The 15,216-nt window shown below is 38.9% G+C and overlaps 1 protein-coding gene across 2 annotated transcripts in view; it reads right to left on the bottom strand.

Moving 5' to 3' along the window:
* slc4a11 (solute carrier family 4 member 11) overlaps positions 1-15,216 on the bottom strand; it is a 114,770-nt gene that overhangs the window by 4,450 nt on the left and 95,104 nt on the right. For both annotated transcript variants that reach the window (XM_074660839.1, XM_074660840.1), the window contains 6 exons: positions 12,642-12,861; positions 12,101-12,207; positions 7,781-7,946; positions 5,531-5,704; positions 2,935-3,130; positions 284-453 (listed from right to left, as the gene is read on the bottom strand). In XM_074660839.1, coding sequence (XP_074516940.1) covers positions 284-453; positions 2,935-3,130; positions 5,531-5,704; positions 7,781-7,946; positions 12,101-12,207; positions 12,642-12,861 — 1,033 coding nt within the window. The remainder of the gene's footprint in view (positions 1-283; positions 454-2,934; positions 3,131-5,530; positions 5,705-7,780; positions 7,947-12,100; positions 12,208-12,641; positions 12,862-15,216) is intronic.

The raw sequence follows: 15,216 nt of genomic DNA, 5'->3' as shown, positions 1-15,216 counted from the left end.
GCCAGATGTTTCCAGCTGAAAAACATTAAATCTTGTTATGGTATAAAAAATTTAATTAAAAAAATTAAATAAAGATTAATTAAGGAATTAAAAAAACTAGAATGTCAACTATATTCCCCTGAAAGATGCTGTATAGAGAGACATGTGGTGTTGACAACAATAGAATTTGACTGTGGCTGATCCAGAGGCAGATTCAGGTCAGACACAGGATTCATTACTGCTGAATGTCATCCTGCTTCAGAGCACTTGAGAAAATCATTTTTCTGGGACAAAATGGCCGTACCTGATTGGAATTAGCATGATCATGAGCAGAGGGAAGATCATCTTCATGTAGGGTATCGGGTACATGCCAAACGTGCAGAGGATCAGCAGCTGCATCATCTGCAGGAAGGTGAAGTAGTGGATCTTCCTCTGGGGCACTTTGCGGATGTAGTGGGTGGGCGGGTAAGACGTCTGCAGGAGGTGAGAGGATCAGGACAGATTAAAATACAATCTACCCCAAGGTTCTCTTCCTCACTGTCCTCAGGTCTCCTGCTGGCTTAAAGGAATGACTAAAGGACGTGGACGGCCCACACGCCTCTTAGAAGTGCGCGGCGGGTTTTAGATCATAAATAACATTTAGCTTTCAGTGGATGCTTTCATATAAAGTGTATTTATAGCACGAGGGGTCTCCTGTGTGGATGTGCGAGGTGGGGCTACAGGAGAGGAGCGGATGGTATTATTTTAAAACCTGCACTCGATGGGACTTTTATGTAAAAATACACCTGTCGTTCCAGTCTGAGTGGAGCTGCAACAAACACAAACTCATCTCCCCCGACTGATCTGGTGTCAGTGTGAACCTTTGCAACAACAGGAGGCGATGAATCAAACATTACCACATAGCTCTGACTATAAAAACTATTTCACAATGTTGGTTACTACCTGCAATCACTTTGGAAACATGACAGAAACAAGACACTGTTGAGGCCTGTAAATGTGTCTCATGAAACACAAAATACGGTTCATTTTACAGATCCGCAAATCTCATGGTAATTAGGTGATAATTAGCAGGTAACCTATTTGAAATTTCTTTAATAATGATATTGTGCTATTACCCAATAGCTGGTAATTTATTTAATACATTTCCAGGAAAAGAATATAAAGTTAATTGATATGTTTTATTTCCATGTCTGCTGATAAATAGATAATAGTTTTGGTTTTCCACCTCCGATGAAGAGCAGTGAACAGCCGCTTCTCAAGCCTCAGGGCCCTGTTTTAACCATTTTATGTTATTTCAGCATTTAAATATTAAATAATGTTTATAATAAAGTAGTTTTCGATACATTTTGAGGTAAATATTGGAGTAATTTGGCAGTAATCCCAAAGGAATTTCAAATAGGTTACTTGCTAAATATCACCTAATTACCATGAAATGTGCGAACCTGTAAAATGATGTCATGTCATGCGTCATCAGACGCTTGAAGCTTCTGGTTAAAGCAGAGATTGTGATCTTGTGATTTGGGCTGCGGTCAAAAAGGAAAAAAATTACATCCTAATGTCTTTTCCTAACCACTTTTCCTTGACCTCGATGGAAAACGTCATGAGGTCAAGGAGAGATGGGGAGAATTCATGAGGACTTAGGAAAAGATAACCGCGGTGTTAAAGAGACTCGGACTGCTCTCACACGAGGCTCCGTAATTATGATGCGACCGCGGCGGGTGTTATTGACGTGGTAAAACTACGATGTTCCGAAGATGGACTACAAAAGGCTCTGCTTCTCCCCGTGCGTTCTTAAAAAGCTCTTTCAGTGACCGGCTGCTTCACCCGCGGTGTGTAACACTTTACATCAACATATAATAAAGGATTATTTTACATAACGTTGACAACCGGTGAGAAATATCACTTCGTTACAAAGGTTGGAATTGAAATAAAAAAGGAATTCTCTACAGACTTGAGTTACTTTTTTAATTATGGTGAAGGAGTAGAACCATTAAATATATATTTCTTCCTACTCCTTTTTGGACATTTGATATTTATTTATGTTGATTATTTGCTTTATGTTTACTGTTCATTATATCTGTTATTCTTTTTTTTTTTTTTTACCTATTATTTACTTGTTTGAAATAAACAAATAGAAATAAAGTGAAACGAAATGGTTGTCCACTTATATTCATCAACATGAATCCAATTAGTATATGACTGTAGTAAAAGTAGAAAACGTTGCGGCCGCAAGGAATTGTGGGACGGTATTATCTCTTTTCTTTTGGTAAAGGATGCTCCAGTGTATCCTATGCTAAAGGAGATAATAAAGGAAGCATTAAAGCACCTTTCCTCAGCATTTAGAGGATTCAAACAGCTCTCATCATGGCTGCTACCGAGATACTTCCGTGTCATTTCACTCCGTTAGGAACCTTCCTAAGCAAAAAAGACTTTTCGACCGCAACCTTTTGTTGAACAGTTACCTCTCGGTGCCATTTGGAGGCGCCAATGTGTGAAGTGTACAGCTGAGGAGGGAAATGGCAAGTCTTGCCTCCAGTAGGAAGGTTAAATCGGACACACAGGAGAAGAGATTTAAAAGTATTTCGACCATGTTAAGAGGTTCATCCGTAGAAGAAGATTGGGTGTTTAGAAAGCTTCTTTATGTGTCTGATACCCGACATTAGAATAAAATAAATGCTAATTTACTAGCTGATCTGTCTTAATTCACTAAACCCTACCCACCTGGTACTCTGAGTTGATTAAAACAAACATTATATTTGCAAATATTATTTGACTCCGAGCACCGGGCACCCAGTCAGCCGTTTGATCTGCAGAGCCCTGCGATCGACATATGGTCACACACACACACACACACACACACACACACACACACACACACACACACACACACACACACACACACACACACACACACACACACACATTTATTCACTCACCACACATACACTTTCTCACCTGCTCCTTGAGGAGGAGAGCCATGCGGTCGCACATCTGGTTCCCGTCGATGGAGGTGAGGGCGATGTAGAGGAAGAGGCCGTACAGGACGGGTTTGGGGATCCACTGCAGCGGGAGAGGCAGCAGCAGCACCGACATGCCGATGAAGATGTTGGCAGTCAGAGACGTCAGCCGGGTCTCTTTCACCTGGACGATACTGAGGAGACGCACACAGCGTGAAAACACACACAGTAACACACACACAAATGAATGGTTTACCGGAGAGCACACACATTGTTTTATACAATGCAACAGACAACATTATTTTCCAGGATTTTCTAATCAGTGTTCTCGCACATTTTGCAGTTGAAAAATTCTCAATTTTGCAGATCAAATTTCTTCTTTTCTAAGAATAATTTCATAGAGTTTGAGGGAAATATATATATTTTTATAATCTTGGAGTGTGGCGAACAAAATAATGTTACATCCTGATTTCTGTACAGATAGTAAGACATATCATCAACAGGCTTTGTTTCTTGTTTAACCTTCATAAATACAGAGGAAACAGATATATGAACTGACTTCACTTGTTCTGATTGGAGTGTTATGAGCTCTTATAGCCTCATGGCTCCTTGTGTTCTTTGTATTTAATGATAATATACATTTTATGAAAATTCTAGTGTAATGTAGTATAATCTAGGTGTCATGTTGTGGAGGACAGATTCATCTAAGATGACCAATCAGTAGTTTTTGATGATAAAATTAGGTTTTCAGGCTTCCACGTCTCCTGTCCAGAGAAACTAGCGAAAGCAAAAGACTTCATTAGACAAGTGTTTCCCAACCTGAGGGTTATGACCCACAAAGGGGTCGTGAGATAAATCTGACAGGTGGGTAAGATAATTAGTGGGATAGAAAAGAAAACGGAAAAAATGATTTTCACTACACACAAAAAAAACTATTCTTCCTCTAACCATCCTTTTCTTTGTCTTGACCTTTTCTCGTCTCTGAAAATAATTCAAATTAAAGAATTTTAGAAGGGAAAATGTGTCTTTGGTTGACCAACCTCAAGGACACGTGAAAAATGTTTCAAGACTTCTTTTTCCAGGCCTAAAACTAAAGGAGACTTTTCAGGTTACATCTCCTAAACTCTCTTTGGACATAAAATCAAAGAACATCTAACTACACTGACTATCAGCACCACACTACTTACAGTTACAGCTACATTTCAAGTGCAGTCCAACCATTGTATGTACAGTATATACTGTACACTGCATTTCAACTGCACCTTAGTTTATTTCTTTGTATGTATTTATAACTCAGGAACTTAACTTGCAAAAAACGTGCAATATCCAGAAGTGCAATATCTTACTGTTTTTATAGGTCACATATTTTTCTATATATAATATATATTTTTACTAGGGCTGTCAATCCATATTTAATTGCAATTAATCACATGTTTTTATCTGTTCAAAATGTACCTTAAAGGGAGATTTGTTTTATCAACATGGGACTGGGCAAATATGTTTGCTTTATGCAAATATATATTTATTATTGGAAATCAATTAACAACACAAAACAATGACAGATATTGTCCAAACGGCATGTGATTATCATAAAGTGGGCATGTCTGTAAAGGGGAGACTCGAGGGTACCCAGAGAACCCATTTTCATTCACATATCTTGAGGTCAGAGGTCAAGGGACCCCTTTGAAAATGGACATGCCAGTTTTTCCTCATCAAAATTTTGCGCAAGTTTGGAGCGTTATTTAACCTCCTTCGTGAAAAGCTAGTATGACATGGTTGGTACCAATGGATTCATTAGGTTTACAGTTTCATATGATGTCAGTATCTTCACTCTAGCTTTAAAGCTGAGTCTGTTACAATTGTAAAATCGCACGTTGCATTAATGCGTTAAAGAAATTAGTGGTGTTAAAATGAATTTGCGTTAATGCGTCATTAATATATGTGTATGCACCAGCAGCTTAATGTCCACCTGTTTAGACTTGACTTTGCTTAATTTTCATTTAGTTCTATTTATGTTGTTTTTACTCTTCTTATGTGGGTATTTTATGTCTCCTGCTTTATTTTTTAATTTTATTGTGGGGCCCTTTATGACTTTCTGCTCTTGAAAGGTGCCACTATATATACTTTTTAAATGTTGACACATTATAAAGGTTGTGATCTATGCTTTAAATAACTACTTTCACAAATGTTCATAGACAATCAGATATGGAAATTTGGAATATTAATTTCCAGACATGTACGTACTTTCAAGAACTTTAAATTGCATATATTTCTACAATCACAATCTCTAATGAGATCTCCTGCTCTTATAGAAGTTTGTCCCCTCTGCCCTCTTTATCAGTGAATATATGCTAACTATAACTGCACATGTCTGCGTGGCCGTAATGATGAACTTAATCCTCTCATCTCTTAAAAGCTGCCTCGCCTCTTCCACCCGGAGAGAAAATGCTTAGTTACATAGCAATCATGCAATCAGGGAAGAGCAGGATACAGTAGCCCGCAACACAAAATTACCCGTCACCACATGCTCCGAAGAACGACCTTTAATTGAGCGTCTGATTAGCGGCGGCGATGAGAGAGGGCGGGTAACTCACGTCTCGTAGAGGTGCCCCCCCTCCACGCGCTGCTCCACGAAAGCCAGCTGGCGCACATGGAGGGTGGAGTGGGGGAAGGCGGCGTGCATCCAGGGCAACCCCATCACCGACATCAGTATGTTAATGAGCCCGGAGAGCATCAGGTCCCAGTGATACGCCGTGCCCTTCAGCAACCTGAGGAGCAGTGCAACGGTTAGCACAACAACAGGCTCAAACCACAACAACTCACCCAAACCACATCGAGAAATAACACACACACACAGATAGAGATGAATTAGCATACAGTCACACACTCAGTCACACAAATACAAAGGGCATCATTCTCCTAAGGTTAGCGGTGCCCTTCAACACAACCTCAATAAACTCCCTCACTAATTCTTTTCATTCAATATATGACAAAATGTATGTGATCTCTCTCGTGTTTTCATACGAAGCAAAGCATAAATCAATATGTCACTGACTTATGACGTCATAAGCTGAGCGTGACATTACGGTAACTTTACGTAAAAAAAAGGACGAGCACGACCTTTATGATGCCACAGAGCATTTTAGTGAGGGGTCACTGCTGTGCATCTTCCCTGTCTCTCCTGCTCTAGTGGCTACAGCAATCAAAATATTAATATTAATATTAATATTAATATTATTATTATAATAATAAAAATAAATAATCACATAACTAATTAACTAAATTAAGAAATTAAGAATAATAATTATGATAAATTACTAAATAACTAACTAACTAAATTATTATTATAATAATAATAATAATAAATAACAAAATAACGAACTAAATTAATAATAATAATAAAATTAATTATAAATAAATAACAAAATAACTAACTAACTTAATTAATAATAATTATAATAATAATAATTATTATTATTATTATTATTAATAATAATAAAAAATAACAAAGTAAATAATAACAAACAAACAAAATAATTACCATTGATAATAATAATAATAATTCTTATTAATAATTAAAAAATATAATAATAATAATAATAAATATTATTATTATTATTAATATTATTATTACAAATAATAATAATGATTACAACAACAATAATAATAATAATGATAATAATGATAATAATGATAATAATAAATAATAATAATACTAAAGAAATATCAACACAATGATCACCAGCCATGTGTCCTGCTGATGTGTCCTTGAGCATGACATTGAAACCAGCACACTGTTAATCACTCTGGATAAGTCTAACTAACTGGTTATAAAGTCAAAATGCACAAGCAATTATTATATTAAAAGATTGTTTCATGCGTGTTAATTTGCATAATAATGACAGCTTTTTAAAATAAATAAATTATGACAAAATAAAAAAAAAATTATGCAAAAAAAGATCCGTGCAGGTGAAAAAAAAAAAGGTCGGAATGGTTTGATAAACGTGTTATTTCCGGACAAAAAAAAAAAAAAAAAGGTGTCAAGCAAATGCACGAGATAAAAGAATCAAAGGAGTAAAGCAGGAACAGAAATAACTTTTTCCAGCTTCTGTTCTATTATTAGAGACACATGAGACATGTAGTGAAGGTTAAATACAGAAAATTGTGTTCACAAAACTATTTTTATAAGTGTTACACCACTTACAGCTAGTAGAAGTTTATGGATTTATTCTATTTAATTATTTTTTTGTATAGTACAATTTATAAGACAATATGACAGTGTTTAACACATCAATATTCTTGGAAATTACACTTTTTTATGCTATAGCAGCTGCTGATTTGCCTTCCAGGCCAGACATTTAGATCCAATTAATTTCTGCCCAACAAAATGTAGACGATAAGGGTTGAAATTCCATCATTATATATTTTCCCCGCGGGGCTGGTTGATGGCTGTTAGCTCTAAAAGTGGTCCGTCCGATGCAAATTTAGAAGAAGAGGGTAAAAGCTCAGCGTCGTGTTTTGGCTCTGAGGCTTCTTCAGAGCTCCCTGACTGTGACAACTTGACTCAGATGTCAAGTTTCTGGCTCAGTTAATCTTCCCTCCCCAACAGACCGGCAAATATCCGGTTTCAGCCGATCCTAAAGGTCCTCGGTGGCTTTCTGAAGGGTCATTGAAAGAGTTTAAGCCAGTTAACGCACAAGAATTAGCATCCCAGGATTCACCCTCACTAATATGATCCCTTTACCACAGTATGGACGGTTTTATAATTGAATAAAGTCCTGTACAAGATGAGGAAGAATCATGCTTTCTTTGTGAAACTCCTCCTGTATGTGAAGACATCGTACCTGTTCTCTGGCGCATTGGTCAGCGAGACAACGATGTTCTGGTCGATGAAGATGAGGAGCGCCAGGAGGAAGCCGAGGCCCATGGCGCTGACGACATTCATGGCCGACAGCCGCTCAAACGGAGCCACGGCGAAGACGGGCCGGTTGTGAATTTTAAAGACTGGAACTGTTCACAGAAGAAGAGAACAAGTTGGTTAATTTAGGAGGATAAATGACAACTATTATGATAATCTTTTAATCATTTTAGTTCTTTTTCAAGCAAAAATGCCAAATATTGGCTGATTCCTGCTTCTTAAATATGAGGATTTGCTGTTTTTCTTTGTCTTATTGGAGAGTAAATATAAAAATCTTTTGGTTTTGGAGCGTTGGTTAAGCAGAACAACTAATATTTTAGAGAAAATAATCAAATAATCTGCAGATTTAGACCCGCGGGATCGCTGGCGACATTAAGAGGCTGTAGTGGGCTCAGTTTTAAAGCTAGAGTGAAGATATTATTATAATTATATTTTATATACGAGTCTCCCCTTCACAGCCAATTTATGATAATCACATGCAGTCTGGAGAAAACAACATGCATTTTTTTGCATGCAGTATAAACATATTATCTTTCGCCTATTCAAACATTTTTATATATGAATATTTCTGCATACTGGGGTCCCTAAAACAGTCTTGGAATTGCATAAATTGGGTATGACTGTAAAGCTGAGACTCTTGTGGATCCAATGAGCTCAACTGTATTCATGTGTGATGACGTTAGTCCCCATAGTAACCATTGCATTGTATTGAGACCATTTTTTGAACTGTAAAAAATGACCTGTGGTGACCTCTAGGATAATCACACCGTCATGAAACTTTACAGCCACAAACTAGAGACCTAGAGTATTCAGAGGATGGATGTCTTTTCTAGATAGATTGACAATAAGGGGGTTTCTGAGCAGCTTTACACAACAGAAGTGCTCGCCATCCAATCGCCGAAAAATGCAATTCCTGCAGAAATCTCCAAATGTCAAAGGTTTTTGAAGCCAAATCACAGCATGGCTTTTTCTGTGGTGTTCCTCAAGGTCTTGGTGCCTTATTGTGGTATTTTGGATGGTTTATTGATCACATTTATCACTTCTTGAGCAGTAAAAAATGGTTAAATTTAACAAGAAATCTGTGCAACACATGGTATCAACCCAACAACTTATGAGACATAATAGAGCAAAGTAATGGCCATCATATACTTCTATCATGATGCTCTAAGACCGTATACACAATAGAACAACTTGACACACAGTGCTGAGCTGCATCTGAAATTAATCTTCAGGTTCCCAGCTTTCAGATGATGTACACCACTTCTATGTGACATCTACTGTTGACCTGCTATCTCCCCCTAAATACCTCCTGTATCCCCCTAAAAAAAGACAAAAACGGGTCTATGTGGGTCGCTTAGGGTTAATTGATAATGCAAAATAATCCTAATTACAACTCTGAGTTTAATTCAACAGTGAGCTATTACTCTATAATGAATGTTCCCTGACTTTGTTAGATAACTGTAGCTTAAGAGGACATGACCTACTTGATTACATCTCTATAATTACGAACATCAATTTCTTTAGTGGACTTTAAATGGTGACAGGAAAACAATTTTGTGCAGGATTTTTTGCCTAAAATCTGCTACCAGTACTTCCCAAACTCATCAGATTCCATCTCCATAAACATAACTGTCTCTCAAACCGTTGTGATGACTCACGTTTTCACACCAAAAATCGTTTTCTAAGAGTCGCTGGATTCCTTTCAAATACTGGATATCTCATTTAGGGCTGCATCCGCTCAAATGCTGCTGAATTAAGTGCAGTTGGTTAAATTTAGGAAGTAATGACAATACAATAATGGGCCTATTATCTTATGACTTATTGTCTCTGGAGGTAAAGGAACAGAAAATTGGCCAGGCACTCATATTTAAATTCACTTGAGGGTTTTGGCGCTCGTCTCTGTGTTTCTGTGTCGACCCCTGGAGAACAGCTGCTGCCTTGGCAACGATGAATGGGAGACTCGAAATGATGCTAAACAATAGAGGATAAAAACTGAAAATCTCCAATGTGTTCTGGCCTGTGCCTTGATTAAGGAACATAAAAAAAACAATAAAGGCACCAAATGGGGGAGGCCCCGCAGTTAGACGGTCTGTCTTGGAAGTAAACAAGCGATAAGTTGGAGCCCTTCAGCAGGTTTGGACCAAGAATCCAAATCCCTGAAGTGTGAATGCACCCAAATCAGCACTGCACTGTCACAGAAAGACAGCTGACTAGCAACCGCTAACAGCTTTCTTACAGTCACTTCCTCTCATTTTTCATATCTAATGTGATGCTGCTGTGCTTACATTCAGAACAGATTTTTTTTATTACTTAAATAAACAAAATCACAGGCCTGTGTCTTACAATAAACCCACCTTATGTAGGTTCATATCAATGTTAAAGGTTCGCTGTCTAACTGACTAATAGGGACAATTTCTGAAATTGGTCCAGCGTTGAGGGAGAGCGCTGCAGACGACAGCCGCTCACAAGCTGCAATGTAATCCTATTGGGGCAAGCTGGCGTCGTCATTTACGGCCACTAAAAGGGATTGTTTTCGCCATGACAGGCTCTGACTGTTATTATAAGTGTCTGACATTATGGAAAGAGTCTCGCTCAAGGAGCAGTCTCTAGAATCTGGCGAGGTGACGGGGGAATAGTGGAATCCATCCATGGTGGAAACGGGCAGAGTTTATTTGTGTTGGAGTACAGAAATCGTAGCTTAAGGCTGGCCCACACTAAAAGATTTTTTTGAATCTTAACAGATTATGAAAATGTGAGAGATCCCACACATAACATCATGTTATGATCAATTTAAGAGTTTTGTTCCTATAGTGTGTTGACAGCAACAATTTGGCCAAAACAGCACACCACACCGATGTTAGTTTTTGCACTAATTCACGAAAGCTGGATGGATGAAGTCACAGAGACACGTTAAATAAACACTCGCGTTGTTGCCACAAACAAACAAGTTGGTCCTACTACTGGTTATTACTGAGTTTGTGTTTTACACTATTCCAGCAAAAATAACTATGATGATAAGAGACATATTAATCTTTTAAAACTAGAATTACTGCCTCGCGGTTGTACGCCTCCACCAACCAGTCATTCTTTTAGCCTTCTGACATTGTCAGAATTAGTATTATGAAAGCTTGAATTATGGACAAAAATGTGAAGTCACAGTGACCGTGACCTTGACGTTGACGTTTGTGCCAGATTTGCAGAAATTCCCTCCAGTCATTCCTGAGATATCGCAGTTACAAGAATTGGTCGGATGTGAGGTCACAATATAGCCGTGTTTCCATTCAACTGTCAAGCGAATTTGAAGCAAACTTTTGAAATGTTGCAAAAAAAGAAATGCGTTTCCATCAACTGGTTTGGAGCAAATAAACTCGGCTACGGCGTAGTTTGATCAGAGGTTGGCACTAGAGGCTTCACATGGCTGTAATCTGCTGGTAAACAGAGTAGAAGAAGAAGTAGAGGCTGCGAACCGAAAAACAAAACAAGTCGCCTTGGTCGTCTAACCATCTACGAGAGAAAAATGGAGAGAGGTCTTTGGGAAGAAGTTTCAATCTGGGCAAGTTTGAATTGCTCTATTGTATTGGTATTGTAATGGCCATGTTTCATGCTGTCCGGAGATGAAGGCAAGCATTCACACGTTTTGGGAATATCTGAGAAGACGGCGACAGCAGAAACAGCTGATCAGTTATGTGAGTTACTGTGAACGTTTGCTACATCAGAATTTATTTGGTAAAGGGGTTTCCATATCACATTTAGAGCATCAACACCTCAAGCAAGCGTAAAAAACTTTTTTTTTGTTTCCATACAGCTTTTCTAATGCCACACTTCAAATGCGCATAAAAATACGGGAATGGAAACGCAGCTATAGTGACCTTGACCTTGACCTTTGACCGTCAAAATCAAATCAGTTCATCCTGGAGTCTAAGTGGACATTTGTGCCAAATTTGGAAAACTTCCCTCCAGGCGTTGGTGAGATATTGAGTTCACAAGAATGGGAAGGATGGTCGGATAACCCAATAATGACTACTGTGTATGATCTGATCCTGACAATGGCAATTTATAAGTTGAGAGTTAAGAATAAAGAGTTTTGCATGTTGAACTTCTTTTTGATCTAAAAGTGTAATTACAGCTGTGGTGAACATGTGGTCGCATTTGTTGCACACACTATGATTAGACTGTACAGTCTTATTTAGCATGAACAACTCAAATGCACTCTCTAACATCTGGAGGAGCAACAAATGATACTAACGCTCAATGTCACTGAAGACGTAGGAGCCGATGAAGGAGAACACGAGCACTGAGATCGGCAGGGCGCAGTCCGACAGCACCTCCCTCACTTTGGCATGCAGGAACGGGCTGAAAGAGAGAGAGAGAGAGGGAGGAGAGGGGGGAAAGAGAGACGGAGTGAGTGAGGAGAGACAAATAATAGAGGAATACAATTACTGTGGACAAGACAAGGACAATGGCTGCAATCCTGACACTGCTTAAGTACCTCGGTCCGCCTTTTGCTTACACAATTGAATCCAGCTTTGAGGTTGATTTGATTACTGAGGGCAATCAGAAGTAGAATATTAATGCTTATTAAATCACAGGCTGGAACAGAGGCTTCGACAGAAACGGGAGCTTTGCGTTAGCCCGTCTGGAAAGTTCCCGTCACTCCAGACGATCTTTAGAGTGGAGGCTCAGCTCGGCGGTATCCGTCCTCGTCGGCAGTGCTCCCATCCAAACAAGATTTAAACTTCTCTAGTGATTTATTTGAGAGTGCTGCAGAGCCGCAGAGCTGCACGTACCTCCGTTTGAACTGGTAGAGGGTGTAGCCCATCCATAACGTCCCGAGCATCAGCAGCAGGCAGAGGACGGGCCTCTCTCGAGTGCACTGGATGACGGATTCGGGGAGGGCGTACCCGGCCGCCGTCTCGCTCCTGTTTCCTCCGAGCAGGTCTCCGACCTGAGTGAAGGTCTCTATGCTGCTGTTGGCCAGCGTGGGGGCGAGGTAGTACCTGGAAAAGACTGAAATCACATCCACAGTGTTTAGTTAAAGAACAGACCCAAAGGTTAATGAAACCAGCAAAGACTAGAAACCCCACATATAACGACTACTTCCAGGAACAGAAGCAGATTTTTAACCACGCTAAAGCCCCCTCTTAGTCGATTAGTCGACTAATTGGTCATTTTGTTCTTAGTTGACTAAGATTTCTTTAGTTGATGAGTCATTTTTTTATGTTTTTTTCATGCTAAATTACTTATTACAAAGAATCTTATGAGCATATCCCTGGTAAACGCAAGATTTAAAGTTGTACTTTGTGGAGAAACAGATCTGACGATTAAAAGACTAATCGATTAGTGGACAAAATTGTATGAGTGTTAGAATTTCTTTAGCCAATTACAGAACTAGAAATGTTGTACAGACATTCATGGAGACCTGAGGTTGAATCCTAATGAGTTTGTAGTTTGTAGTTTTGTGTGAAATGTCTAGACTTCCAATACATTAACTACAAATACTTGTCCGATACTCACCATACATGGTTTGATATCAAATACTTGCAAAACTACGTCCTCAAAATCCTGCCAGAAATCTTGTATGTGACAACAAACCCGAACAAGCAGCCTTAAAAACGCTTTGCTTTGTTTAACACCATTAGCTCGAAAAGTCACTTTAGGATGTACCAATAAATTGCAAAAAAAGGAATACGTCACTGTTAAAATGTATCCAGTTGTATGCTCACTACTTCCCAAACACATGTAAGATAACACGCGGTGAGCAATTGATATACAAATGGTCATTTTAAAGGTGAAGTATTCCTTTAAGGGAGCTACACTATGTGGACCTTTCTTTATGTTTTCATCGATGTCTTCTATTGCTCCAGCACCTGCCTTCAACGGTATTCTGATGTGTGAGACCAACCACTATGCATTGCCTTGGAAAAACACTAAATTTAGGTAAAATATTGGATGAGGAGAAATGGGCGACAAGGACTGTAAACTGTGCAGGGAGAGCTAGAGGAGAGGAGCTCATAAAAGTGAGATAAACCTCAGCTGAGCTGTGGCTCTGCACGAAAACCTGATCAACTGGATCGGAAAGAAATACTCACTCCAGGTACACAGTACTAGTTTTGCTTTTACATTTGGGTCACACACAGTTTTTATCAAACATGTTTAAAATAGGGCCGTCAATCGATTCAACTATTTAATCAAGCTTAATCGCAAAATAATTACAGATGTATTATCTGTTCAAAATGTACCTTAAAGGGAGATTTATCAAGTATTTAATACTCTTATCAACATGGGAGTGGGCAAATATGCTGCTTTATGCAAATGTATGTATATATTTATTATTGGAAAATCAATTAACAACACAAAACAATGACAGATATTGTCCAGGAACCCTCACAGGTACTGCATTTAGCATAAAACAATATGCTCAAATCATAACATGGCAAACTGCAGCCCAACAGGCAACAACAGCTGTCAGTGTGTCAGTGTGCTGACTTGACTATGTCTTGCCCCAAACTGCATGTGATTATCATAAAGTGGGCATGTCTGTAAAGGGGAGACTCGTGGGTACCCATAGAACTCATTTACATTCACATATCTTGAGGTCAGAGGTCAAGGGACCCCTTTGAAAATGGCCATGACAGTTATTCCTCGTCAAAATTTATCATAAATTTGGAGTGTTATTTAGCTGCGCTTGTGACAAGTTAACATGATGATTCCTTAGGTTTTGTAGTTTCATATAATACCAGTATCTTCACTCTAGCTTTAAAACTGAGCCTGCTACAACCTAAAATTGCAAGTTGCGTTAATGCGTTAAAACAAATTTAAACGTGTTATTATTGCGTTAACTTTGATAGCCCTAGTTCAAAATCATCTAAAACGACAATGACGGGCAGCTCCTGGATCAAAGTTCAAACTATTAGTATCCTTAAACACCACACACTGCATGATTTTATCTCTGCGCTGGCAACATCAGCTGTGTTGGACTCGGTCCAGTGAAGTCAGTCCTGACGCCCCGATCAGATCTCCAGTATAAACAACCCACCAGTCATAATGTGAGTCTGCCCCTCTAGCGAGCATCACGTTGAAGGATGTTAAACCCTGTAGAGCAATGCTTTTACAACTATTTTAAATAAGACAGATGACACAACGTTGTCTAAAGGAGTGCCACACAAGAAGAAATAATTTCCAATCATCACTACCACTGGAGAGCGTGTGACACGACCTGCTCCCTCCTCCGCAGGCCTTTTCATCAAACCGGGACAAAGTTATGTGGGGAGCAAAGTTGTACATGAGGCTGGATACACACCCAGGGTGTATTCATTCATGTTGCTGCTGCAGAATATTTTGGATGAAAAGTGTCAACACAGT

This window comes from Sebastes fasciatus, chromosome 15 (genome assembly GCF_043250625.1).
Source record: "Sebastes fasciatus isolate fSebFas1 chromosome 15, fSebFas1.pri, whole genome shotgun sequence".
Lineage (NCBI taxonomy): Eukaryota > Metazoa > Chordata > Actinopteri > Perciformes > Sebastidae > Sebastes > Sebastes fasciatus.
This window is presented reverse-complemented; position numbering and strand designations above follow the sequence as displayed.